Below are 25,842 nucleotides of genomic sequence, written 5' to 3'. Positions count from 1 at the left end.
ATTTATTTACCAAGGACTCTGACCCTCCTTTGCCAAACACTTAGTACTCATAAAAAATAAATAAAAACAAGAAAGACACATACAACACACACTTTTTTTTTTGTTTTTCAGTAATCTTTACTTAGTTTCTATAATTTCACAAAACAACAACATTCATCTCGATGTAAACACAATATGCAATCGGTTTAAATATTTGGTTGAAGAGAATTTAAAAAATCAAATAAAATACACACACACACACACACACACACACACGATATTGATCAATGAAATATATTGATTATGTAGGTCGTAGAAAAAGTGACATACAGCTGTACACACTTTTTTTAGCATATTTCCTTGTAGTGCTTTCTTTCAGTAATGTTGTTAGGTTTATAGACAGCATTATCAGTATCAAAAAAAAAAAAACAGAATTCTTTCCTGACATCCCCTCCTCTTCTTAAAGGCTGAATTACAAACGTGGATCTATGAATCGTGTGGCAAGTATTTCTTTTCCTTTTTCACCCTTTGCATTTTTTAAGCAGATCAGATTATGTATTTAGGTGACTGTATCAAATGCCTTGAATATTGCAACGTCTCTGCAGTTGGTGTAATAAAATGATATAGTATTTTACATACAGTGGTATTTACACACAAGTTTTAGTTTTATAGCCTCATAGAGCGTTATTGTCAGAGCTCTGTTAGTGTAAAAAATGTCAAGCCTTTAAAGTGATATAAGGATTCAAAACGACCTGCACATCAGGAAAAAGAAAAGAGTCCCCATTCCACAATATTTGACAGTCGACAGTTGCTACAAACTTTGCCCCAGCAATCAGTTTGCTGCACTTTGTATTTTCTTTGAGAGTCCAGCTGAACCGAAATGTTCATCTCTCTGCGATGCACTGCCATCATGAATTGGAATGATAATAATAAGTCTTTGGATCCTTTCACATACAGTACAACTATACAGTGGATGATTTTTGTTGACTTAACCCAAATTTTACATGACAATATTGTTCCATGTTATGAAGACCAGTGGGCCTAAAAAGAAGGTATGAAATGTGACCCTGCATCTCAAAATCAACAAAAAGTTGCGAGATATGGATTTTTAGGTAAGGGCAGATTCTGAAAGAGCAGACTCTAAACTTTAAAGTGATGTATAGCTCAATTGAAATAGACTCTCCTAACCTATCTAAATATTGGAAAGAAAAACACACACTCTGGTAAAGTGTGAATCAAGAAAAGAGGCTCTGAAGTTCAGGGTCTATTCAAGCACTTAATTCTTTACCAAACCGTGTTAGCCTCGCGATGAATGGGACAAAAAAAAAGCAGGATATAAACCATTGGAGCAAAAACAATGAGGAGATTATCGGATTAGGCTGAAATTGAATATTCTCCATTTACACATTCTGTCCATGATTAATGCTAACTTTCAAAGCAGTAGCGTTATCCCTTGAAAAGTTATTAGACTTGAAAGTAAAGCTTGTTGAATTAGGGTTATCAAGAAATGAAATGGGGCCTCTAAGACATACCTGATCTCACTACTCTACAAATATATATATATATATATATATATATATATATATATAATATATATATATATATATACATATGATGCCAAACTTGAAAATAATATAGAAGAAGGGTGCATTTAGCTCTTTCTGAAAATATGAAAAAGTCAGTATTGACTTGATTGACTCGTTTTATCTTTTTTGAGTCCTCACGTAAAATCAAGTGGTGCGACTTTTTGTTTGTTTTGTGGTGTACGGTCAGAAATGAACAAAATATCTTTCTTAAGTTTCTCATGAAAGCTGTCTGTGTACATGCAAATAGCATTACGAAGTTGGGGGTAGGTGGGAAGACCAGCAAGGAATAATACAAAGGATCAGTGCTCAAAGTCAAGTTGCCATACCATTAGTGCTCAGTTTGAGAACATTTTCATAAGACCAGTCATTACCACACTCTGGCAATGAGTTGCATTTTAACAGTGTATTGATGACTCAGTGAAAGAACTATACATTGTGAGTGGTTCAGTTGAAATATTCTTCTTTCTTGTTTTTTTATAGTGGCTAGCATTGCTTCATTGATTCTTTTTGCAAACAGAGTCTTCTGTATACATTCATGTATTCCAGCCTTCACTTTCTTACTTCCTACTTTTGTTGCATTTGTTGTCATTGTATTATCTTACCTCTTTATGCCTCCGCCCGAAGGGTGTCGGAAACATTGTTTTCGGGTTGTCCGTCCTCATTCGTTTAAGCGATAACTTGAGTAATGTTGAGTGGAATTTTACTAAACTTGGTCCAAATATAAAGTATGAGGGAACAATTAGGCCTACTTGAGTAGATTTTTGGTGAAATTGGCCAGAGGTCAAAGGTCAAGGTCAAATCATGAAATTGTATCCCTTTACGCGATAACTCAAGATGGATCAAGCAAATTTCACCAAACTTTGTCCGAGGATGACGTATGATGGGGCAATTAAGTAAGTAGTTTTTAGGTGAAATTGGCAAAAGGTCAAAGGTCAAAATCAAATGCTAAAAAAATGTTGCTATTTCCCCCCCCCCCCATATCCACATATGCAATGCCTGAAGGTATTTTCTTGAAACTTATTGTACATATGTACTACTGAATAAAGATTCTCCAGAGAGAGTTTCATGTCACGAGGTCAAAGGTCAACAGGTCAAAGGTCATGTGACAATGTTAAAATTTCCTATTTTTCCATGTCAAATGGTTCAAGGTATCTTCATGGAACTCGGTACATCAGTATGTACTGACTGGCAGGAATTATCTAGGGAATTTGCTGGTCATGGGTCAAAAGTCAAGGGCAACCCCTCAAAATTTCACTATTTGCCCAATATACATGTAATGCTTGCGGGATTTTTCTTGAAACTTAAAAATACATGTATTACCTAATAGAGATTCTCTGGGAAATTTCCTGCCGGAAGGTCAAAGGTCAAAAGGTCAAGGGTTAAGGGTCAAAAGCCACGCTAAAATGCAAATATATATACATATATATATGTTATACTGAAATTACACTTTTTCTTCATATCTTGAAAATTACTCAATGCATAAACTTGTAAAAGGGTCAAAAGTCAAGTAAAATCCTCAAATCCCCAAATACATGTACCTGCACTCTTAGACAATATATAGCAAACCTAGTTCAAGTGAACATTCAACACATTCGTGACAAACCTGTCTTTTCAATATTTTGCCAATTATGTGAAACTGTCATCACAAACTGTGAAGACATTGTACTATACACCTATTAGGAGAACCATGCATTATGGCGGAGGCATACCAGTCGCCATAGCGACATTTTTAGTTTATTCAAACTTCATGCTCTCATGGCTTACATGTAGGTTGTCCCCAATGCCAAGGATCAGGACTGGGATGAGGAGAACAAGGAGAAATATGCCGGCATCTTTCACTTCCGGTTTTGGCGCTTTGGGAAGTGGCAGGATGTGGTCATTGATGACCGCTTACCCTGCAACAACAACAACAAACTCATCTACACACATTCCGAGAAGGGCAACGAGTTCTGGAGTGCGCTGCTGGAAAAAGCGTATGCAAAGTAAGCCATGAAACGGGAAATTGCTCGTCATATAAATTTATAGGTTTTGTTTTTGTTTTGTTTTGTTTTGTTTTTTGTTAAAGAAGTTTAGAGAAGGATTTTTTAGATTTCTGATGGCGGTGACATCATAACCTATATCTGATAGATTATGATGCAGTTATGATAAAAATTCTTAAAATATGTCATGAAAAGCTGCCAAATTCTGATATTCCTTAAGTTTCTTAAAAGTCTATGTGAATAAAACTTTTACTGTTCTTTTTGCTTGAGTCAGCGCTGTGAGTGTTGTCTTCTCATAAAGTCAACTACGGTATGAAGTGGTTTTCTATCGAAGGGGTTAAGATGTATCACATGACTTGTGCAGTGCTTGCCTTCCAGAGATTATGGTGATCAGACATCAAGACTCTCTACCAGCATGTGCTCGAATAGCTATAGTTGAGACTTGAAATCCCTTTGTGGGATGTTCTATTTCCAAGATATTAAAGCATCTCTGAGTCACATGAACACATGGATGCCTTTGTCAGTTGATTACACTTTTGACATATTGATGAGATACTTTGAACACTCATGAAATGAATCACTGCTTCAAGGTGCACTGGGCCCATGTTGAAGTGGCCATTACGATCCGCATATAATGTGACCGTGCATCTCAAAACCAATAAAAAGTCTCACCCCTTGATTTTACGTGAGGACTCAAAGAAGGTAAACTGCGTCAACCAAGTCAGTTTTTAGTTTTCCATATTTTCTGACAGAGCTACTCTTCTCCTACATTGTTCTTCAGTTTGGGATCATAAAAATAGAAAATGAACGGAAAAGTGGGTTTTCAGTAGTTTTTCTACAACCCCTTTTTGGTAGTGTATATAGTGTGATCAAGTTTGTCTTGAAGAGGCTCCTTTCCATTTTTTGAAAATCCTTTGCACTCTCTTCACTTTCAACTCTCATAACTTTTGAAAGGTCAATGCTACTGCTTCGAAAGCTGACGCTAATCATGGACAGAATGTATTGATGGAGTGTCTTAAATTTTAGCATAATATGACCATTCCTTCATTGTTGTTGCAATGGTGGTTTACATCCTATTTTTGTTCCATTCATCGCACAGCTAGCACAGCTTAGTATAGATTAAGCGCTTGAATAGACACTGTACTTCAGAGCCTCTTTTTTCAGTTCACACCTTTCCAGAGTGTCTGTTTTCTTTCCAATATGTAGGTAGGTTAGGAGAGTCCATTTGAACTGAATTATAGGTACACCATTTTAAAGCTCATAGTCTGTTCTTTCAGGATCTGCCCTTAATTAAACATTCATGTCCGGCGACTTTTTGTTGGTTTTGTGGTGCAGGGTCACATATGAAGCCTACGTCCTCATCGTTGTATTTCTATTGATTGTCATGGTTTGGACGTAATCACCATACATGTATTTGGTGAATGTTCTCCTCTCATATGCATGTTGCAGGATCTCTGGTTGCTATGAGAACCTCGAAAGCGGCAACACGGCCGATGCCCTGGTGGACTTCACAGGGGGCGTGGCCGAGCAGATCAGTCTCCAGGAGGAGAGCTTTGTGGATAATTTGGAGAAACATAAAGAGCTTCACGCACAAATGAAGAAGTACAGAGATAGAGGGTTTCTCATGAGTGCCTCTATCAAGGTATGTCTTCGTGCCCGTTTGTTTTGACTGCCATTTTTCAGGCCTGGTGAGACAATGTGAATTTCTCTCCAATACATATATTATCTGCCAATAAGAATTTTGAATTTGATGCTAAAAGAATATAATAATCTCCCATTGCAGATACATGTTGAAAGAAAATCATATTTCCTTTGCATTTTGAGGTGAAACAAAAGAACATCTCAAAATAATGTCAGAATTGTACCATTTTATGCAGCCACTAATTTAGGGGGTCTCGTTTGAGACCATACAGTTGAATAAAGCTCATGATGAACTAGACATAAATATGTTGCAAGCCTCTCAAAGTCCCATAAAATATCTAATGGTGGGGGGGGGGAGGGGGAGGAGAAGGAAATTATTGTAAAATATAATGATTTGAGATTCCACATGACATATTTTTATGTATTATTTAGCCCACCATATTGGATTATTTGTTATTGTCTGTATGTATTACATAATATATTTATATATTTTGTATTATTTTCTATGTTGGATGTATATTTATTACTCATAGGCCTCATTAGGCCGTCCGTGTGACGGGTGTGATTTTTTGATAAAGAATAATCTAAACTAAACTACTTTCCAAATATAAAGTGAAACTGAAAACTTACCAGCAACTTTGCTGATTTATCATTGTGACAGAATTGTTTGCTCTGAGCTGCTTCAAACGTCGAGCAAGCATGTACATAATGTATAAGCTGGGGGGGGGGGGGTTTCGCGAGAGTTTAATTTTCGCAAATTTCGCGAATCGCAGTTGGACCGCGAATTCAACAACACGCGCTAGGGTAATAGTGCATTTACAATAGCCTCGACGTCAATTTGCGAAAATAACATCTCGCGAAATGTCTGCCACAATGTTCGCGAAAATAACAGCTCAAACAGTAATCATGAATGACCTCTCCTGGCATAGGGCAGACTTTCAAACTCTTTCTTAAATACTCACAGAAGGCATCTCAAATATCCAACTACATTGTACCTTCTTGCACTGGGCAACCAAAAAGCTGTTATCATGCCGGTAACATGTATAGACATAATTGTATTGTATCCAGCCATAGACTGATTGGCATATACTGATTGATTGATTGATTGATTGATTGATTGATTGATTGATTGATTGATTGATTGATTGATTGAAATGGTTATGATAATAATGTCATTGCAGCCATATGCCAAATTGGGATAGTTTACATCAAATTAATTGAAACAAAATTAAGAAAAAACAAAAAATACACAAAAACAACAAAATATCAATATGTACATGTACAAGAACATTATTAATGAAATAAAGTAGATGATATGAATTCCTTTGTTAGATATGAAATGTCGGCTAGGAAATTATGTTTGTTTTTTGTTGTTTTTTGTGTGTACCACTCTCCAAACATATGCAAGAAATAATAGCAATGAACTGCAGACAAGACAACGCATACACTACATCTGTTCATGACTTACTCTTCCTGCAGACCAAATCTGGGCATGGGCTGCCCAGTTTCTCTGTCTTGATACCTTTAAACCGTCTGAAAATGATATTTCTTATCGCAGATTGGGCCAAATATTTGCCCATCACTCCAAGTTATCCTAGCAATACAGGATAGTCAACATAATTGTAAACATTGGGAACACTAAGTAGTGCAAGTTGTCATGCATCACACGAAGCATGGAGCAAAATTGACAAATTTTCACATAAGGTATAATATGCAAGCAGCATGTGAGGAGTAAAACTCTATGCCCAAGCAAAATTGATAGTGAGTAGCAGTTTCATTTCCATGTCTGCGTGGCCATTAAATTGTGAAAGAGAAAGTGAATAATGAGCAAATTGTAAAAATGCAAGTAGTAATAATGTATCAATGTTTTCAAAACAAATAGGAAACAAAGTAAAAGTTTTCAAATATCAAGTACAGTCCAAACCTAAATCTAAACCTTTTCAAGGGAAGCAGAAAAAAAAAAAGTGGCCTTTGTGGCTGCTGTAGAAAGTTTGGCAGCAATTGAGTGTGGTGGATGCATGTACACAGTAGTGAATGTGAACAAATACATTGTAACTATGTATATGTCAGGATGTATGTATTAGTTTGCAGATGAACCCTTATAGTAACTATAAAAAGACAGATACAAACACGGTTTTCAGTCAACCAAAAGAGTTGATTATGAAACCAAGCAGTTTCTGTTGGTGACATGATTTTTCTCACCTGACTGGCCCTGAATTAATACTATTGGCCTCTTTTAATGCTGTTTCAAATTAACCATGGGTTGCAAATTGTGTGGCTACTGTCCGCTTTAGACCAATGACTGCCATATGCAGGACCTTTTTATACCATATACAAATGTACTTCTTGGGGGGGGGGAGATTTTTGGTGACTGCATAAATTAGATGGCAAGTAAGGACCGGTGGCAGCTATAAAGACAGGTTTGACGGTAGATAGCATGTGAGTTCTTTCAAACTTTTACGTGCAACTTGATTTCATCTATGTGTATTTTGCCTAAATGCATTCTTTTTGCAGTATGCTATCAAATCCTCCGTCATGTCTGTCATTTCAACAGCAGACCAGTGCAGAGGATATGGAGGCCAGAACTGATGTAGGCCTGGTCAAGGGCCATGCCTACAGTGTGACAGCGGTCAAGACTGTCAAGCTGGGTGAGTCCGGCTTGCTGAACCTTTTCAACAAAGAGAAGGTGTATCTGGTGAGGCTGAGGAATCCATGGGGCAAAAAGGAGTGGACCGGCCCCTGGAGTGATGGGTAAGTTTAGACAATGCTGGTCCTAGAATGAAAATACAGTACGTGCTACACATTGTACATTCTTGTCAGACTTTAGTCCAGAAACCTGCTTTTGCCATCATTTTGTGCCTTCACATGTAGTAGGCGTCCACACTTTTCTGTAAAGTTGCATACACTTATTGTCGGATGCATAGTGTGGCAAGAGTACAGTAGAATTGCACATTTATTGATAGGCATTGCAGTGAAGCTGTGAGAAAGGGATTTTTTGATTGCTCAAGATATTGTTTAGTCTGTGTAGGACATCTAGCAGGCATCAGATGAAAACTTTCTAGAGATCTGCATTGGCATCAGTTGATTTGTAACATACATGTACATATGTGCATACATACACGTAGTTGTGAATGAAGCAGCAGAGTGAAAAGCTACTTGTATCATCTCGTAATAATTACTTATTTTTCTTTTTTCTTCTGTATTTGCGATGTTTTGTTTTTTGTTTTGTTTTGTTTTGTTTTGTTTTGTTTTGTTTAGGTCTCTTGAGTGGCAAAAGGTCAGTGAATGTGAGCGCAAGAGCCTTGGCATCGTTAATGAAGACGATGGAGAATTCTGGTAAGCCACTTGCCGGTATTTCCAACCTGGCCTTCATTGCCTTGTGCCATCTCAGAGAAGAAAATACTTCTCTCCCAATATATAATCGTAGTGTACTTCAATATTTTCATCATGCTGGCATGACCTAATGGAGAATTAGGATCTATATTAAAGTCAATATCATACCATAATTCAGTAGAAAGGTATTTGTAACATACAAAACCTGTCTTCAATTTCAATTATAATGATTACTCCTTGTCTTTTGCTGAAGATCATTATTCTTATTAATACGCAGTGTTCTCACTAGTCCCCACATCATGGGGAAAGTCCCAGGCCACAGAACCTTCCCGTCCAACACCATAATGTGGATGCTTACGGGGACCTGAAAATTGGAGGGAGAGTGACCTTGGCCTGTGATTGATAGCACCCAGTTGTATTCATCAAATGTGCGCATGCGCAAAGTCCAGTCTCAAGTGGCAGGGCTCGCCCCAAGCAGTGAGGTAAAGCTATGTTCAGACGCATGATTTTCTAGTCGGAGTAAAATTTATGGCACAGCAATCGAAATTCCAATGATACTTTTCTTACCACGACCCTGTGTCCACACGACTGTCGTGGGAAGAAATTCCCACCAATTTACCACGGCCTTCATGGGGATCACCGTAGAGGGCCGGTGTAACTTCCGGAAGTGGTAGCGCCGCGCACGTTGCGACCATACGATTTTTTTTTTAAACCAGTGGCATTTGTCTTCTCTATTCTTGTTCATGAGAATTTCTGAGCGCTAGCTCCTTCGTCACAATCGGTTATGTTAGAATGTACTGCCCGCGCACGTGCACTCGCAAAATGTCAACATTGCGATTTGACCCCGGAAGTTTTACCTTTTAAAGTCGTAAGGTATGAACGGTCGTGCTTGTCCGCACGGGCAATTTACTCCGATCGCCTAGTCGTGGTAGCGAGATACTCCTGAAAAAACTCAAGAGTATCTTGGTCGGAGGAGGAGGTCGTGGTAAGTTCCCCCGACCGGAGGAAGTTACTACGACCTTGTTCAGACGGGCACTACTCCGACCTTTCCTCCGACCTTCCTCCAACCAAGCTTCAGTCCAGTCCCTTCCTCCTAAGTTACTCCGACCAAAACTGCCTTCGTCTGAACGCAGCTAGTGGTATTTCCTATTCAATTCAATTCAATTCAATTCAATTTATTTCCATTTCCATTGAATAAACAGAAAAAATATATACATTTACAGAACAAATTTATAACAATTTCAAAGAAAACGTACAAGTGGTGACGAGTAACAACAGAATTTCGTTTCTAAGGTATATACCTAATACAAAGATTAGAATGGAAATGGAGGGTCCCACTTAAAAAGCAAAGCTTGTAGGGTATGGGACCCTCTAAAAATACGTACACAAAGTCAAAGAAACCAATGTCAACTGACATGAAATTAACTTGGGAAGGGGAAAAAAGAAGAAGAAGAAAAAAAAAGAACAAAAAAAAGGGGGGAAATGAGACTATGGTACAACACGCGCCATCGTGGACACAAGCATACTGTACTATATTATGAAAATGCAATAACAAAACAATACAACGCTCCCTGGTTTGAAATTGCGATTGATTGGGTGCATATGCCGGTATGAATGCATAGGAACGGATATAAAAAAAGAGAAAGAGAATAGACTCACTGTTACTGGTACACTAAAAGAAATATCTGAGGTAAACTTATGTTAGACAGATTGTTTTCCTTAAAAGATGATTTCTGTGTGATAACTTAATACTTGTAAAAACAAACAAACAAACAAACAAACGACTTGATTGAGAGAATGAAACCGAACCTAATTTGGTTGTATATCATAAGATTTCAACAGAAAAAATTTTAATTTGTTTTTAAAAGAATTCAAAGTTTGTGCTGTTATTATGTCGTTGAGAAGTGAGTTCCAATACTTAGGTCCCTCGTAGATGAAGGTTTGCTGAGCCAGCAAGGTCCTAAAAAATGGTAAATGAAATTCGTTCGATTGCCTTGTAGGATAATTATGAACAGATTGATTTTTTGAAAACATTGATTCAAATATATATGGAAGATTATTTTTATTGTAATTATACATAAATTGTCCTAAATTAAACAAATACAAATCTTTAATTTTAAATATTTTATTTTCAAAAAATAACGGATCAGTATGAGACAAATATGCAGTGTGACATATAATGCGCAGTGACTTCTTTTGTAGCAGAAGTAATTTATCCAAAAGAGTTTGATATGTATTTCCCCATACAAGAATACCGTAATTTAAATAAGGCAATATGAGGGATGAATATAATGTAAGCAGGGACGACAAAGGAAGACAAAATTTAATCTTGTTGATTATACCGATGTTTCGAGAAATAATCTTACATATACTATCAATATGAAATTTCCATGAAAGCTTATTATCAACTGTTATTCCCAGAAATTTGATATAAGAAACATTTTCCAGCGGTGTGCCATCAAAAATAATATCAGCAGGTAGTGCCTCAATGGAGTTGCTGAAAAGCATATATTTTGTTTTTTGAAGATTGAGAGATAATTTATTAGCTTTTATCCATTGAGCAACTTTTTCTAATTCAAAATTTAATGTCTTTATTAGGGTAAAAGGATTATTATGCGAAAAAAACAAATTTGAATCATCCGCAAAGAGAATGAAAGAAAGAATATCTGATGATTTACAGAAATCATTTATATAAATAAGAAACAGAAGCGGACCTAATAAACTTCCCTGTGGGACCCCACATTTAACATTTAACATTTGTGAATTGCAACCATTTAAAGAGACATATTGCTTCCTGTTCAAGAGGTAGCTCCTGAACCACTCCAAGGCCTTCCCACGGACTCCGTAATGTTGCAATTTATTAAGTAAAATATCATGATTAATGGTGTCGAAGGCCTTGGAGAAGTCCAGGAACAAACCTATGAGATGTGAGGATTTGTCCATAGCATGTGCTACTTTTTCTACAAAACTCAATAATGCATGTGAGGTGCTATGTTTTTCTCTAAAACCAAACTGAGTATTTGAGAGTATATTATTGAATTTCAAAAAAGTAAGAGTTCTTTTGTAAACAATTTTTTCAAGAATTTTGGACAGTGTACATAACAAAGAAATTGGTCTATAATTATTAACATCTAATTTGTCACCTTTTTTAAACAAAGGAATAACTTTTGCTATTTTCATACTTTCAGGAACAATACCATAAAAAAGAGATAAATTGAATATATGAGATAAAGGATCCGCAATTGAAGATATTACTCCCTTCAGCAGAAAATTACTGATGTCATCGTGTCCAGCACTTTTTTTGGAACGAAAATCAGAAACAATATTGATTATCTCCTGACTATATGTTGGGCTAAAAAACATTGAGTTTAAATTTGGTGGACCTAAAAATTCAGAAAAATGTTTATTTGAAGATGGAATTTTGCTTGCAAGATTTTCCCCAATGGAAGAAAAATGATTATTTAGAATATTACATATATAATGAGGATCTTCATGAATCTTATCATCAGATCTAATTTTGGTAATATTCGACTTGTTATTTGATATATTCATTACTTGCTTTAAAACTTTCCATGTGTTTGCATATCATGCTTATAAAATTGTAACTGCTTAGTATAATATTTTTTCCTTTCAATACGTATAATTTTCGTCAAAGTATTTTTATAACTAGTATATTTCAGTTTTGATTGCTCAGTAGGTTTCATTTTAAATTTATAATATAAATTGTTCTTTCTATTTATTGAACGCAAAAGTGACTTAGAAATCCAAGGTAACCTGGGTACCTTTTTATAGTTGGATGACTTTTCTCTTCGTTTTGGAATATGAATGTCCAAGAGTTGAGTAAAAATATGCATAAAATATTCAAATGACAAATTCACATCATTTGAGTCAAAAATAGACGACCAGTCTGTCCTATCTAAACTAGCACCCAGACTGGCTACGTTTTCATGTGTAATTCTTCGTCTAGATAAAGAACTAGATTTATTATCAATAATATCATTTAAAAAGAAACTAGTCAAAATGGGGAAGTGATCTGTAATATCTGAAAGTAATATAAGAGAATCAGGAGAAGGCAGAATATTAGAAAAAATATTATCAATAAGGGAGGCGGATTCATTAACTATACGCGTGGGCTTAGATATCAAAGGTAAGAAAGAAGCAGATAGAAATATTTCCATAAAATCTTGTGAGATTGTATTTTGTTTCAATAAATCTATATTAAAATCTCCCATTATGAAACATTTTTTATGAATAAAAACTGGATCCTTCATTAAATTCGCAAAATATTCCAAAAATGATTTCATATTCGCACTGGGTGGTCTATACATTACACCTATGATTATATTTCTACTGCCAGGGACTGTAATTTCAATAAAAAGAGATTCAATAACTTCAGTCATACAGTTGAGCTCATCACGAACTATATAATCATACTTTTGTGAAACATATAAAGCAACGCCCCCACCCGCCCTAATTTGCCTGTTATTAACTACAAAATCATATCCGTCGAGGGCAAAAGGAAGACTTAAATCATTGGAAAGCCAGGTTTCGGTTAAACCTATTATCGAAAATTTTTTCCTGATGGGATCATCTAAAAGTAACCTCAGTTCTTCAAAATGTTTATTAATACTCCTAATATTAAAATGTATGAGTGAAAAAATGGTGTCATCATATTCCTTGACAACATTATTAAACTGGTTGAGAGTAAGATATTCCGAAGATGGGCTTTGCAATTGGTTTTCTATATCAAAGTCATAATGAAATTCTTTCGACGATGTATTAAAACTATCTGAAACACAATTATCGAAAAACATATTATTTTGATCAATATCTACTTCTCTTTCTGCCAAAGAAGGTCCTACCGTATCGAAAAAATCATCATCAGTAATTGAATTGAATGCAGTGTCTATTGGATTGTGTAGTACGGGGTGAGCGTAATTGCCATTGCTTGTATCCACGAGGGCACCTGTCGAGTGCAGCACAGGGGATTTTGACATCTTGAATGTCTGTGATGTACGAGACTAAAAAGAAAGAAAATGCTACATCTTAGTTGGAAACAGAGTCAATGTAACATTAATCCCATACACGAGGTACCATATATATTACATATATATTACAGAATAACGTATTATCCTACATACATTCCCAACCGCCGTAAAAGAAATTGTGAATTAGGTGCTCGAAACAGATGTAAAAAGAAACACTAACAACAGCCATAATAGTATTAAATGTACATAATGCCACATCAACTAATCACATCATAGAAAATCTGTGTATACTGTTGTAGATGTTGAGAGCCAAAAGTTGCCTACATTTCAGTCTGTGACTAACATGGTTTGACGCTACCCGAGTCTACAATGTAAGTGAAGCATGTACTATGTAAGATGTATACTACATTGTATACAACTGAACATGAACACAAGATGAGCTGTTTGTTTTGGCAACCTGGGAAGACGTATTGTCATGTGTGTGATTTGTATAGCTTATGTTGTGGTTTATGAGGCCAATCCTTATAAGCACCCAGCCATGTGGCAGGAGATTCCAATGATTTCCTGTACCGGTACGCAAAGTGTGCAATGCCCTGAAGGGAGAAAGACCCCGTTTACAGTGCGAGGCGAGGCCGCGGCCGAGCCGCGGCCGAGCCCGCCTTCATTTCAGTGTTAAAGGGACATTCCACATGATTTTCATAATTTCACATCATGTAGTACATAAATTAACAACTCCATGTATAGGTTTGTGGAATTTATTGTGGTTCTTGAGCAGAGAAACAATACTTCGAAAAATCTTAAACAAATTACACTGAACAAGGATGATGACATAGGAGGTTCACATATTTCATAAATGTAGCAGTGTAATTTCATTACAATACCGCTTGCCTTTGAGTTCACCTGTGTATAATCTATGCATGCCTTCTTCTTTTGTTCTGCTTCCTTGAGCCCCAACTCATTTATTCTTATGGTGACTCTGCCATGTAATCATCCTTGTTCATTGCAATTTGCTCTAAATTTTGAAAATATTCTTATTCTTCATCCCAATCATCACAAATTCTGAAACACTGTCATCAGTATAAGTAATTTATAGTTGTTCAAATATAAAAATCTAAAAAATTACCCGGAGGTCTCCTTTAACGCGCAAAAGGCCAAATGCGGGGCCAAAATTGGCCGCGCATTTGACCACGCTCTGGAGGTGGTCTCGGCCGCGGCCGAGCCACGGCCGAGCGTGGCCTTTTCTCAGTGTAAACGCAAACTGGGCCAAATGCGCGGCCAATTTTAGTCTGGCTTCCAAACCCTCTGCCCATACTATTTCTCTATTCAGGATATTAACCCCTCAACGTCGAAAACTAATATAGTTTAAGGTGGTTTTGTCCAGCAAAGGATTTTTCCTTCGGCAAAGGCCTTTGCCCGAACGACGACTTAGTCGCCACGGAATCCAAATGGCAAAGGGTCTGAAAACCAGACTATACCAAATTGCGTTTGTTTACAAGCAGAGCGCCACTACGACAAAATTTTGAAAGGTTTAAATTCCCCTATCCTCCGGATCTCGGCCGTCGACCCCGCGATCTCGACGAAAATTGGCACACTTTGCCTGTGACGTAATCTAAAATTCTGTGAACATGGTGAAGGTGATTTTTCCAAAAAAAAAAATTATCAGTTATGCTATTATGCTAATTTATGCATATTAGACGGATGAAATCAGACTATTTGGTATAAATCACTAAATAAAGCTCAAAACAGGCACATTTTTGTGTAAATATTCTTTTTAGTGTCCTTAAAAAAAGTTTAAAAAGTATTTTATTGTTTTAGGAATTTCTTTTGTATTTCTTTGTTTTTTCGCTGGAATTTGTCCACGACATTGTTCCGAACACATCAAGAATATGTTGTTGATTGACTTAAATCAATAAAACCCCAAAATAATCATGCTTTTATAAATTTGTCTGTAAACACAGTTTGCATTGAAATTGTATTCATGAATTCACGTTTTTTTAGCAATTTTTGGTCTGACATGCATGTACATAAGTAACTTCAGAACCGCATGCTCGGGCAAAAGATGTCAAAAGATGCGGGAGACTCGAAAGAAAAAAGTCATGAAACATCGCGGCGATAGCTTTTTGCAAAGGCGATACATCGCACGGAACGTCGGGGATGGGGGGCTTGTAGCCCCCCTCCGGCCTAGTTAGGGTTAATGGGCCTGCATGGTGCCCCTTGAGCTCACACAAAGTGCATGTATGCATACCTCAAATAATAACTAATTATGTATATCTTGGACTGCCTCTAAGTTGGCCCTATTTGCCAATGATCATCTTAAAAAAAAAATAAAAAATCCTGGATCTGGGCAGTGATCCGGATAACTACGAAAATCTTTTTCTTGTGTCACTAACAGCTTTTCCTATAAGTTTCATCCAAATCCGTCACAACTTTTTGGGTTACTTGCAAACAGACTGACAAGCCAATGCTAGCAACAACCTTGACAGAAGCAACAATGGCACAAAAGAACAAAAACAACAACAGCAACAATAGTAGTGCCCTGCATCAACAGAAACAAAGCTACAAGTACGACTTGTTTCAGTATCACAACTACCAGCTATACATATTATCATGGAAAACTTTGTGGATAGGTTTATATGGTACTTGTTACATTGTAGATATTTTTGTCTCTCTTCGGATGTGTGATATCCTGGAGACTAGCAATTGTTATCATTATTATCATCATCAGTGTGTAATTATTTATTTGGTATTTCAGTTTCACTAGTTGTTGACAATTTTTGCTGTGGCTAAGTAAGAAGAACCAGGAAGAATTATGATGTATTATGAAAACGCCTTTTTCTTCATCCAATGTGAAAGAGTTGCATAAACAAGTAAGTACATGTACTCTGTTTTATTTTCCAGTTGTTAAGTGTAGCATTTCTCCATTTTATGTTTTGATCATTTTTTTTTTTTCTGGTATAGATGAAATCTGATAACCATGTGTCAAAGCTGGATCCCACAATAATGTCACTCTTTAAAATATCATTTGAGTTTGCAGTTTCATCAGTGGAGATTTTTTTTTTTGCCATTTAAGAAAATACTATTCACTCTTCATACTATTACGGTTTAATATAACAGTGTATAATGTGATTACTAGCATTCAGTGTGTTTCTTGTCTTGTATTAATAGATTCAGTGACAGTAGCATTAATTGTGATAGATTTTATGACAGTACGATGCATGCACTGAGAGAACTTTTGTGAGAAACGACTAAAGCACTAAAGAGAAAGGGTTGATACAACTAAGTGCTATCGAATTCTTACCCAAGTAGGAATAAGTAGATTTCTGTAAAAGTGAAATTTGACGTGGCCGTTAGTTTTGATCCCCTTGTAAATGTGCTTTTAAAAATGTGCTTTAGTGCAAGAAAAATTTCAGATGAACCATGACCCCTGTATATGGTAATATAAGATTGCTTTGTACTATTTCTGTTTGTGTGCATGTAATGCATGTGCGTATTTCTAAATCTCTGCAAAACAGTGTTTGCATTGAAAGGACATGTACAGTAGTGTAGGTCATCCTTCAAGATACAGTGTACTCTCGTTATACACACTAAAAAATAAAGGTTCAAATTTTCACCCTATTTGTCCCTATACCAGCACCATGGGGTGCACATTTGTACCTTTTATTATGCAAGTAGAAAATTAAATCTCTTGATATATATATTCGTACCTACAAAGATGCGGACATATCCATTAGAGTGTAAGTTTGATCTTACGAGTAAAACCTTGGTACTCGTGGTCCTAATGTTTAATTGATAATATATTAATGTTTCTGGTGCGTGTTTGCACCCTTGATTAGCTCAAAACTCAGGGTGCAAATGCGCACCCCTGCAGGTTCAAAATTCGGCATAAATGCACCTCTTAGGGTGCACATTGCTTATTGCGGTGCAAAGTTGCACCCATTAGGGTGGTTCTATAGGGACAATTTTGGGGTTCAATTTTGAACCCGTATTTCTTAGTGTGTAACGAAGTCCTCGGAACCGGCACTTTTCTTCATTACCAAACAAAGTAAAAAAGAAATAAAACTGATAATGTTACGGTCCTAATTTTTACTTCGTTGTAACCGGAATTTTGTTATAAACGTGTTCGTTATAACAGGGGTGCACTGTATAAGTGTGCCGAGAGATAACCATCAATTAAAGATCTCCAGGTCAAATAAGGTGGAAATTATCAATATGAACAAGCAACAGCAAACCTTAACCGACAGTATGATGCTCCAACTTGTTCTGCTCACTCCAGGATGCCCTTTGAGGAGTTCTGCTTCCACTTCACAACTCTGGTCATCTGCCGCATGCCCAACCAAGCTTTCTTCAGCCTCGACCGCACCTGGCACGAGACGCTGCTCCTCAGCCAGTGGAGGTTCAATTCCAACGCTGTCCAGAACCGTGCTGGTGGCTGCATCAGGAACAAGGACACTTTCCTGCAGAACCCACAGGTATGCTCTCATCTCCATACTTCTCATTTTATTTCCCCTTCTTCTTCTTTGATTATTAAATTTTCTAATTTATTCATTTAATACCTATTCTCTTCTTTGAGTTTTGCAGTTTGTGTCAACAGCTCATTTTTCTGTCTTCTATAATACGCTACAGGATCATATTGATAAAGGCACAGCCAGGGCTGTCAGGTAGTTTGTTTTGGTAGTCATTATTTAAAAGTATGATTTTTCTTTATCAAAATGGAATCCCATTTTCTTTGCTCATTTTTCCACTAATAAAAAATATTAATAGGAAATATCCTTTTTTTCTGCAGGAAAAATATCTCCTTTTTAAAGTTTTTTGTGTTGTGCTCATTATGTACAAGTTTCCTATTCATTATCTTTCACCAAGTATCTCAGTTTCCATTTTTTTTTTGTCTGTGCAACAGGTTTTTTTTTTTCCTTTTTTTTTTTAAACCTGCAGAGGTTGACAGTACTGTGCATCATAAAGAAATCTATGTTACTTTTTCCATTACTTTGATCATTCTGGTAATCGTGATTCTAGAGAGTGTACTCTTTTGCATGGTTTTGAAGGAAATTACAATAAAAGTCTGAGTAGATAGAAATGATAGGAATTGGTGGATCCCTTAGTGCAAACTGTGACATGATAGGACCACCTGTAAAATGTCTAGAGAAGTTAAATAGAAATGACATTGTACAATTGATTTATTGATTTATTCATTCTCCGTATGCCATCATTTACATTTTTTTCAACATAATCAAACATAATGATATGCAAATATGAAACTCATTAAAGCTAGTTTCAACAATTTCAACAATTTGGTTTTGATTACAAATATATTTAAGACAAAATTACAATACATGTGTTATGAATTACCATACAGAGCGGTCGCCAATAATAAGCTATAAGATTGACCTTTTGGCAACCGATGATACAATACGTCAATGCAATAAAAGAAGGGGGTCCAGGTTACTGTTAGAGAGACGTTAGAGAAAAAGCAACAAAGATCTATATGTGGCCGTGCATCACAAAACCAACAAAAAGTTGCACCGTTGATTTTACGCGAGGACTCAAAAAAAAAAAAAGGTGAAATGGGTCAACCAAGTCAATCTTGAGTTTTTCATATTTTCTGAAAGAGCTATTCTTCTACATTATTCCCAAGTTTGGGATCAAAAAATGAATGGGAAAATGTTTTCAGCGGTTTTTCTACAACCCTTTATTTTTTTGTAGAGTAGTGTGATCAGGCAGTCAGGTATGTCATAGAGGCCTCTTTTCATTTCTTTAAAATCCTTTGCACACTCTTCACTTTCTACTCTAATAACTTTTGAACAGATAATGCTACTGCCTTGAAAGTTGGTGTTAGTTACAGCCAGAATGTATTGATGGAGCATGCTTGATTTCGGCTTAATCTGAATTCCTTCATTGCTGTTGCTCAGGTGGTTTACATCCTATTTTTGTCCCATTCGTCACGCAGCTAGCACGGCTTAGTATAAATGATAAGATGCTGGAATGACCATGTACTTCAGAGCCTGTTTTCTCAGTTAACATTTTTCCAGAGTGTGTGCTCTCTTTCCAATAGTTATTTGGGTTAGGACAGTCCATTTCAATTGAGTAGTACATCATTAATTTAAAGCTTAGAGTCTGCTCTTTCAGAATCTGCCCTTTAAAGTAAAATTCCATGTCTGGTGACATTTTGTTGGTTTTGTGATGCAGAGTCGCATACAGTTACAGATAATTTCTATAGGCAGATACAAGGAAGATGGTTTGACACCCTTAACATCGCAAACTTTGTAAATGAGGTAAATGTAGGAGTTTGAAATCCCCCCCCCCCCTTTCAAGCCCTGATTGTGAATCCCATCTTCCTCCCTTATAGTTTCTCCTGAGTGTGGATACAGACAAAGATGACATCATTGTGTCACTGTCACAACAGGACACCAGAGCTGACCATAACGAACAGGCAAAGACCATCGGCTTCTACGTCATTGAGGTGAGTCGGTGATTGTGCTCATGTGAATGCATACAGCTCGTCTGATCTTACGACCACCAGCTGTAGAACTTATGTTTGTCATCTGATTTGCTGGAAACAAAGTGATACTGTATGAAAGAGACATTGAAAAGAGAAGCAAATTCCTAGAGCTACAGAGAGCGTGTACAATCCATGCAGATGCCTATCAAACTGTACTATAGTCTGGCTTCTGCAGTGCTGGATGTTCATTCTGTAATAATACCTTCGTATATCTATGCAGGGCCACATTGCTGAACCACTTTCAATATCTATACTTCACCTGTTGAGGTCTAGTCACGAGTACAATGCATACTCGGGCAGGTGTCTATGGGAAACAAATGTTATAAGAAAATCAGCCCGTCCTCAACGGGTTAAGTGGGAAAATTGAAGTCATATGTCTTGTCACCGAGTTGAGCCAAAGGACGTAGACATATTAATGGTACAGGGCGCTCCAGCAAACACAGTTGTAATGAAACTTTGTTACAATGAAGAATAAATTCAGACCCCAAATTTGGTAACACAAACTTCTCTCTTCCAAATTCCCTTTCAGTTATAACAAGAAAAAAAAATGTTTTTTTATAACACTGCTGGTCCCAAGGATGTCATTATAACTTGAGTTGCCTGTATTCTTTTACGTTTCGATTGAGAATTTTGACTTTGCTGAAGGAAAAGTTTCATTCTTCTTTTGGGATAAGTTCTTCTGTAGACTGTCATTCCAGTACAAACTTTGTCAAAGATATTTATCTTATGTAAAGCAAACTAGTACAATGCTTACATCTGAAGGATAATTTTACGGGCATCTTCATACAGTTACACTGTTAGATTTTGATGTGACAAAAATAACAGAATAAAAAAGAAAAAGAAAAAAAAAACAATTATTTTCTTGTTTCATGGCATGAACTTGGTAATTGGATGGTCCAGATTTCAATGGCTTTGACAGGGAAAACCAAAGCTGTAAACGAATAAAGAGACAAACAGATACATGTATAATTGGGAAATACATGTAATATTTAACGCACAATGTGACAATATATACCTGTGTTCAGCAACAATGCATGATGTTTGAGTTCTCATAATTTTATGAAAGAATAAAGTAGGCTTCTCTACTTTATCCTGTCTGGAGAAGAGAATGTTTTCCTTATCTTTAAGTGTGCTACACATTTGGTCGTATTGTTATTGTTTTTTCTTGGCAGGTTGAGAGCAATAGAAAGTACAGGGCACACTCGATCAAGCAAGAGCCCCTCGTGTCTACTACATACATCAATTCCCGGAGTGTGTTCGCCGAGCAGACCCTCCTGAGAGGGCGCTACATCATTGTGCCAACGACCTATGAACCCCAGATCGAATCACCTCTAATGCTGAGGGTTTTCTCAGACAATGGGGCCGGAGTGAGGTAAGTTTAGCACTTTCTTCATTCCAGCTAGTTCGCTCCTGTTTTATAGTGTTCATTGTTTCTGTTTTACTCTGATGTGATGTTTACATTTCACCATTAGTGCTTTGTAAGTTTTACAAACTCCCAGTCTGTATTAGGTGGCATTTGAAGACACCCAGCAAGCAGCATCAGTACTGTAGTCATTGTATTATCTTTTTTATCATGCATATTCTTTTTATTATCTCTATCAACATTATAATCATCATCATCCTTATAACCATCACTTTAATTGTCATTTTACTTTCATTTTCATTTTAAATAGTGGGAATGTTTGTGGTAATGCGTGCAGTACAACTTTGTTCCCATTGTTGCATTTTCATAGTCTTTTTTTTTTCTTGGTAGTTTTCATAACACTGTTGTTGTTTATATTCATATACTTGTCATAACTTGTATTTATCTCCAAATGTATTTTGCTGTGTTTTCATGTGAATTGTGACTGCATTTCTTGTCCTTTATTGTTTTTGTTTCAGAGAACTGAAAGAAGACTTCCCTTCCCCCGGAGCAACGGAATGTTTTCATGGTGGAAACATCCAAGTTGTGTCACAAGTCACTGTTCTTGGGGCAACCAACCTTCCCAGGCAGGACCATAGAGGAGGTATAGAGGGGGAGGACTATAGGAAGAAACACAAGATAGATAGATAGATAGATACGTACATATATAGATAGATACATACGTACATAGATAGATACATACATACATACATGCATGCATGCATACATACAAACATACATAATACATACATACAATATATAATATATATTATACATACATACTTGTACATGCATACATACATACATACAACATAGATACATACATGCATACGTAAATACATACATATACATACCACACAGAGATAGATAGATAGATAGATAGATAGAGGCTGTAGATAGATACACGTAGGTAGGTATTTGAACAGGGAGATATCTTGTAAGTTTTGTTTATGATGAGGCATACAGGGAAAGGGTGGGGGAAGTGAATGCAGTAGGTGCATCAAAGTAGATATTTCATGTGCATACATATAACACATAGAGTTATAATATGTATAAATGTAATATCTCTAGATATTGAATTGAATTGAAGTGAAGTGAATTGAATTGAATTGAATTGAATTGAATTGAATTGAATTGAAAAGCTATTTTATTGATTAATATCCATCGCAGCCCGCAGGCTGAATTGCAGACATTTTACAGAAGTAAGCACGATTACTATAGAATATGTACAAGATTGTATAAATACAAAGAATGAAAGAAAAAAAAGATATCAAACATATTCATTATATAATATTAACATTTACAGCAAAGCAAACACATACATTGTATTATACATTTACAATTTTTAACATCACTATTCTCATTATTACAAATAATCACAATTACTTTAAATATACCCTGTAAATTCAACTTCTTTCTCATCTTCCTCTTTTTCCTTTTTCTTTTTTTAACTTACATTCTTCATCTTCCACTTTTTCTACGTCAACCTCATTTTATTCACTGACAATATCCAAAATTAATTATCATTATCATAACCACACATTTTATATTATTACAACAAAACCGCCGTTTACACTATTACTATAACAACAATCACATTCACCCAAAACAAAATCCTTATATATTATTATTCTTACTTAAAACATTCAGCTTACATATCAAAATAATTGTTCAAACATAAAAAAGGGGAAAAAACTTCGTATATCACATTAAACAGAACATAAGAAGACGAGTTTTGCACTATTGTGTATGGCAGTATTGCACTGACTGAATCAGAAACGCTTGACCGAGACTAAAAAAAAAAAAAAAAATGACATATGAGGAGAAAAAAAGATTAAGAATTGGAGATAAAATCAGTAATGAACATTAAAAAAAAGCATATTCTGTACTTAAGTTGTATATCCTGGTTACTTGCACTTGTTCATGCAGATAGTGTTATAAACATTTCTCAGTTACTATATGGCAATAATTTGTATTGCATTCATTTCATTCAGCAGAAAAAAAAAATTCTATAGATTCAAACGTAAAACAGAAAAAAATACCACAAAAAATACAAAACTTCGCGTATCACATGCATCAAAGCATTAAAAAAACAATAAACAAACAAACGTGCATTGCAATAAGACTAGAATAAAAATAACAAAATTGCTTCTCTAACACTGTAAAAAAAAATAAGAAACGGCAGATGAGAGGGAAAGAACATCCAAACAAACCATATATTTGGAGATCAGAAATGGACATAAAATGCATATTCTGTACATGAGGTTCTGATAGATATATGAATAGGTAATAGGCTGGTAGAAAGAAAGATTGGTCAATAGATAGCTAGATGTGAAGAAAATGAATAATTAGGATTGAAAAACAATTTGGGTAAATTAAGAATTAGATCTTTAATTTCCTTCTGCATTGCAAAATCAAAGCTAATGTGCTATACGGCCAGAGTAATCCATGAAAAATTCTTGGTTGTTGTTTTTTTGTTTTGTTTGTTTGTTTGTTTTTTAGTGTATGGTAAACACATAAATACATGTACATGAAATTTCTAATGAAGCTCTGAAACCCTTATGAATTAGTACTTCAAGATCAATGCACCAAAAAAGGTTTTGACAGAACTGCAAAAAGAAATCAAATTCTACTCATGTTTATTGCAAGCAATGACGTGTTAAATTGGACTTCCTGGTTGTAGTAATAATACAGTATGTCCCCCAAAAAAACTACAATCGGATTTTCGCATTGATAACTCCCAATATTATGATTAAACTGTCTAAATGCTGCTTCAGGGTCTTAAAATACAACATCTTAGCTCTATTTTGCAGAAAACCCCATTAAATTTGGTTAAGTGGTCACAGAGACATATTAATTAATGCAAAACGTGTCATGAGTCTGATTCTTCCAAGTTTAGCACTTGGATGCTCTTAATGTGTGAACACAGTGGGCATAACTTGGAGGGAAGGGATTCCTGAAATGCTCTACAAAACTCGTCATTTCTCTTTGACCACTGAAGCAAATCGGATGGGGCTTTCTGTAAGATGTGGGCAGTGAGTTATAGTTTCATACCCTGAAATTGTATTTGGATTGATTCATTATTTTTAAAGTCATCATTGTGGAGGGTCCCGTTGTAATTTTTTGGGGGACATTGTTGGTTCAAGCAATACAAACACAAAAAAGACGAGAGATTAGAGATTGAATTTTGATGTCATCCATACCTGTCTTCCATGCAGGAGCTGACCCTTATGTGTACATCAGGTGTGAGGGGAATACGGCCAAATCACGCGTACAAGAGAATACTCTCAACCCAGAGTTCAAGTACAGCGCCATCTTCTACCGGCGAAAACCACAGCAGCCCATCATCATTGAGGTGAGTGGTCTGCTTCGGCACTTGTCCTCTTTGTTCAAACTTTGCAGCAGATTTTTGGAAAGGCTGCCACAGCACTGGGAACAGGGTCAGTGTGTTCAAATAAAAGGAAAAAATAATCATAGTGGATGATGATTTAGCATCACATACCTCTGTTGTCTGTGATTCTTGAACAGATTCTAGCTGCATTAAAGGGATGGTTTAGTTTTGGCAGAGATGCGGATTCAGGTGTAAACTGTTTGCAAAATAATTTTAACCACTTTGAAAAAAAAAATAAAGAGCATACGATTCAAGGAGGAATTAAAAGTTTACTTGATAAAAGTTGTTTTTAAAATAAATGGCTGAAATGGCCAAACACAAAGTAAAACTGAGTGGTCCTAATAAAAGGTGGGACCTGCAAAATAAAAAGATGTGAAGGTAACTGTTGGGGAATAGCATCTAATCAGCTGTATAGCTGTGTTGCAACAATAATAACTGTTATTTGCGAAAGAAGAGAGGAACTCTGACATTCAGTCAGTGCTGAGCTCTGTACATGTAACGCGATCAGAGTAGCAGTCCTGTAGCATCTAGTCAGTAGTGATCTCTACACTTTCAGGGGCTTCGTATCGGTTGTGACTGTACGATGACTGCAGTTAGAACAATGATCACTAACAGCGTATGCCTGCCTTCGTCCATCTCTGCTGATAGGTGTGGAACCATAACGTTGTCAAGGACACCTTCATGGGCCAGGCCATCTTCATGGCTCAGAACAAGAGACAGCCCGAGAACATCGTGGAGGTCCTCAAGAAGAGAGACTGCGACTCGGAGGAGGCCGCAGGAGGCAACATCTCTGTTGTCATAACAACCACAGATGACCTGAGAGCTCTGTAGAGAGTATCCATCTTTTTTTTGAGAAGAAAATTGCGGTAACACAAAGAGGACTATTTTGGCCAAATAGCTTTCTCGTAATGGAGAGTACAGATTCAGGAATCAGAATACTTGCCTTGGTAAAGAGAGAGAGAGAGAGGAGGGATTGACATGATATGAGTGATTTTGATAAATATTTTGTTCATTCGAAGGTTTATGTCATGTGCAGTAACACTTGAA

General features: G+C 36.3%; 1 protein-coding gene across 1 annotated transcript in view; it reads left to right on the top strand.

Moving 5' to 3' along the window:
• Positions 1-25,626, top strand: part of LOC140230048 (calpain-5-like) — a 28,648-nt gene extending 3,022 nt beyond the window's left edge. Inside the window, exons 3-12 of the mRNA XM_072310255.1 lie at positions 3,336-3,547; positions 4,994-5,186; positions 7,740-7,936; positions 8,444-8,521; positions 17,780-17,975; positions 19,850-19,963; positions 21,175-21,374; positions 21,884-22,008; positions 24,623-24,759; positions 25,444-25,626. Coding sequence (XP_072166356.1) covers positions 3,336-3,547; positions 4,994-5,186; positions 7,740-7,936; positions 8,444-8,521; positions 17,780-17,975; positions 19,850-19,963; positions 21,175-21,374; positions 21,884-22,008; positions 24,623-24,759; positions 25,444-25,626 — 1,635 coding nt within the window. The remainder of the gene's footprint in view (positions 1-3,335; positions 3,548-4,993; positions 5,187-7,739; positions 7,937-8,443; positions 8,522-17,779; positions 17,976-19,849; positions 19,964-21,174; positions 21,375-21,883; positions 22,009-24,622; positions 24,760-25,443) is intronic.
• Positions 25,627-25,842: the final 216 nt, after the last annotated feature.

This window comes from Diadema setosum, chromosome 6 (assembly GCF_964275005.1).
Source record: "Diadema setosum chromosome 6, eeDiaSeto1, whole genome shotgun sequence".
In the NCBI taxonomy this organism is placed as follows: Eukaryota; Metazoa; Echinodermata; class Echinoidea; order Diadematoida; family Diadematidae; genus Diadema; species Diadema setosum.
This window is presented reverse-complemented; position numbering and strand designations above follow the sequence as displayed.